This window comes from Acanthisitta chloris, unplaced genomic scaffold (assembly GCF_000695815.1).
Source record: "Acanthisitta chloris isolate BGI_N310 unplaced genomic scaffold, ASM69581v1 scaffold3792, whole genome shotgun sequence".
In the NCBI taxonomy this organism is placed as follows: Eukaryota; Metazoa; Chordata; class Aves; order Passeriformes; family Acanthisittidae; genus Acanthisitta; species Acanthisitta chloris.
Window position 1 is genome coordinate 20,390 of NW_008662011.1, and position 1,406 is coordinate 21,795.

At 61.7% G+C, this 1,406-nt stretch overlaps 1 protein-coding gene across 1 annotated transcript in view; it reads right to left on the bottom strand.

Annotated features, from left to right (window-relative positions):
- CHD6 (chromodomain helicase DNA binding protein 6) overlaps positions 1-1,406 on the bottom strand; it is a gene marked incomplete at its 5' end in the record, with an annotated part of 41,674 nt that overhangs the window by 15,161 nt on the left and 25,107 nt on the right. Inside the window, 3 exons of the mRNA XM_009070418.1 lie at positions 378-442; positions 695-824; positions 1,097-1,131. Coding sequence (XP_009068666.1) covers positions 378-442; positions 695-824; positions 1,097-1,131 — 230 coding nt within the window. The remainder of the gene's footprint in view (positions 1-377; positions 443-694; positions 825-1,096; positions 1,132-1,406) is intronic.

The window sequence follows — 1,406 nt, forward strand, 5'->3', positions numbered from 1 at the left end:
TGCTGCCTCATTCCCTGCTCTTCCTCTCCTCTAGGGCCATTTCTTCCAGGATGCCCCCAACTCCTTTTCCAGGGCCCCACGTGGCTTCTGAAGCTGAGTGTGAGAGCCAGTACCCCTGGGCAACCCCGCTCTTCAATCCCCCTCAGCTCCCCAAGAGGCAGGTGCTTCCCAGGTCCACAAGTAACACAGAGAGGCACAGCAGAAGCTGCTCTCCAGGGAGCAGAGGCAATGCAAACAGGATGGGGCACAGGCAGCACTGAGCAGGGGCACCAGTTGTGCTGCCTCCCCGGTGCCCCGCTGCCCCGCAGCAGAGCCAAGCCCACAGCACAGGGCAGGCCTGGCAGCAGCACGTATGCATCCACCGCTGTGAATCCCACTCACCTCCTGTTTTGATAGCCCCTCCAGCTTTTCTCCATTGCTCTCCTCCTTTTCCACACTGCCCCTGGGTGAGAGAGTGAATCAGTCCCTGGTAGTAGCAGTGCAGCCCCCATGGCTGTGCCAATCCTCAGCAGCAGCAAACAGGTGCTCATGCCATCCCTCCACCTCGTACTGGGGACCAGCTCACCACTGCCTTTCCCCTTCTGCTGTTCTCAGAGGCACAGCCTGCTCCTTCCCTCCCCTCCCCGTGCACAGCTCACCCCACCACACTGCTCCCAGGAGACAGCCCCTTGAGCTCAGCTCCATCCCTGCCCACCTTTCGGCAGCGTCCTGCGCCACGTCGCTGACGCCTTGCTCGGCGGAGAGCAGCTTCTCGTCGGGCATGCCAACCTTCTCCAGGAAGCACAGCGCTGGGTCCGCCCGCATGGCATTGTACCGCTCGTAACCTGCAAGCACCGCGGCCGTCAGAGCAGAGACACAGCACAGAGAAGGCTGTCTGGTCTGGGAAAACCTCCTGCTCCAGGGACACAGCTCCCCACCTGGCTCTCACTCTCTCTGTGCTGCTGTGAGAGCAATTCTCAGCCCCAGAAACTCCGAACACTTTCCCAGAAGCTGCTAATGGCTCTGCAGCCGCTGGGCAGCAGGAAAAGGGGATAGTCAGCCTTCCCATCCCACTCTCAGACAGCACAGCACCCACGGAGCTGTGCACAGCACCCACGCAGGGGGCAGCTGGGGCAAACAGCCCTGCGGCTCCTGGAAGCCACAGGGAGACTCCACAACAAGGCCAGGAAAGGCTCTGTGCCTTCCTCCTCACTCTCATGTGGCAACTGCATGCTGCTCCCGGCAAACCAAAGTCTGCCTGGCATGGGCACCCTGGGCACGTGTGGTGCCTGCCCCACCACCCAAACACGCTGCTGGCACCTGACAGTAGCCTTGGCCCACTTGCACTGACCCCTCCAGGTACCAGAGGTACTCGGTTCCTCCCACACGCCAGCACCCACCAGACAGCTGGGTACACACCGTGCTTG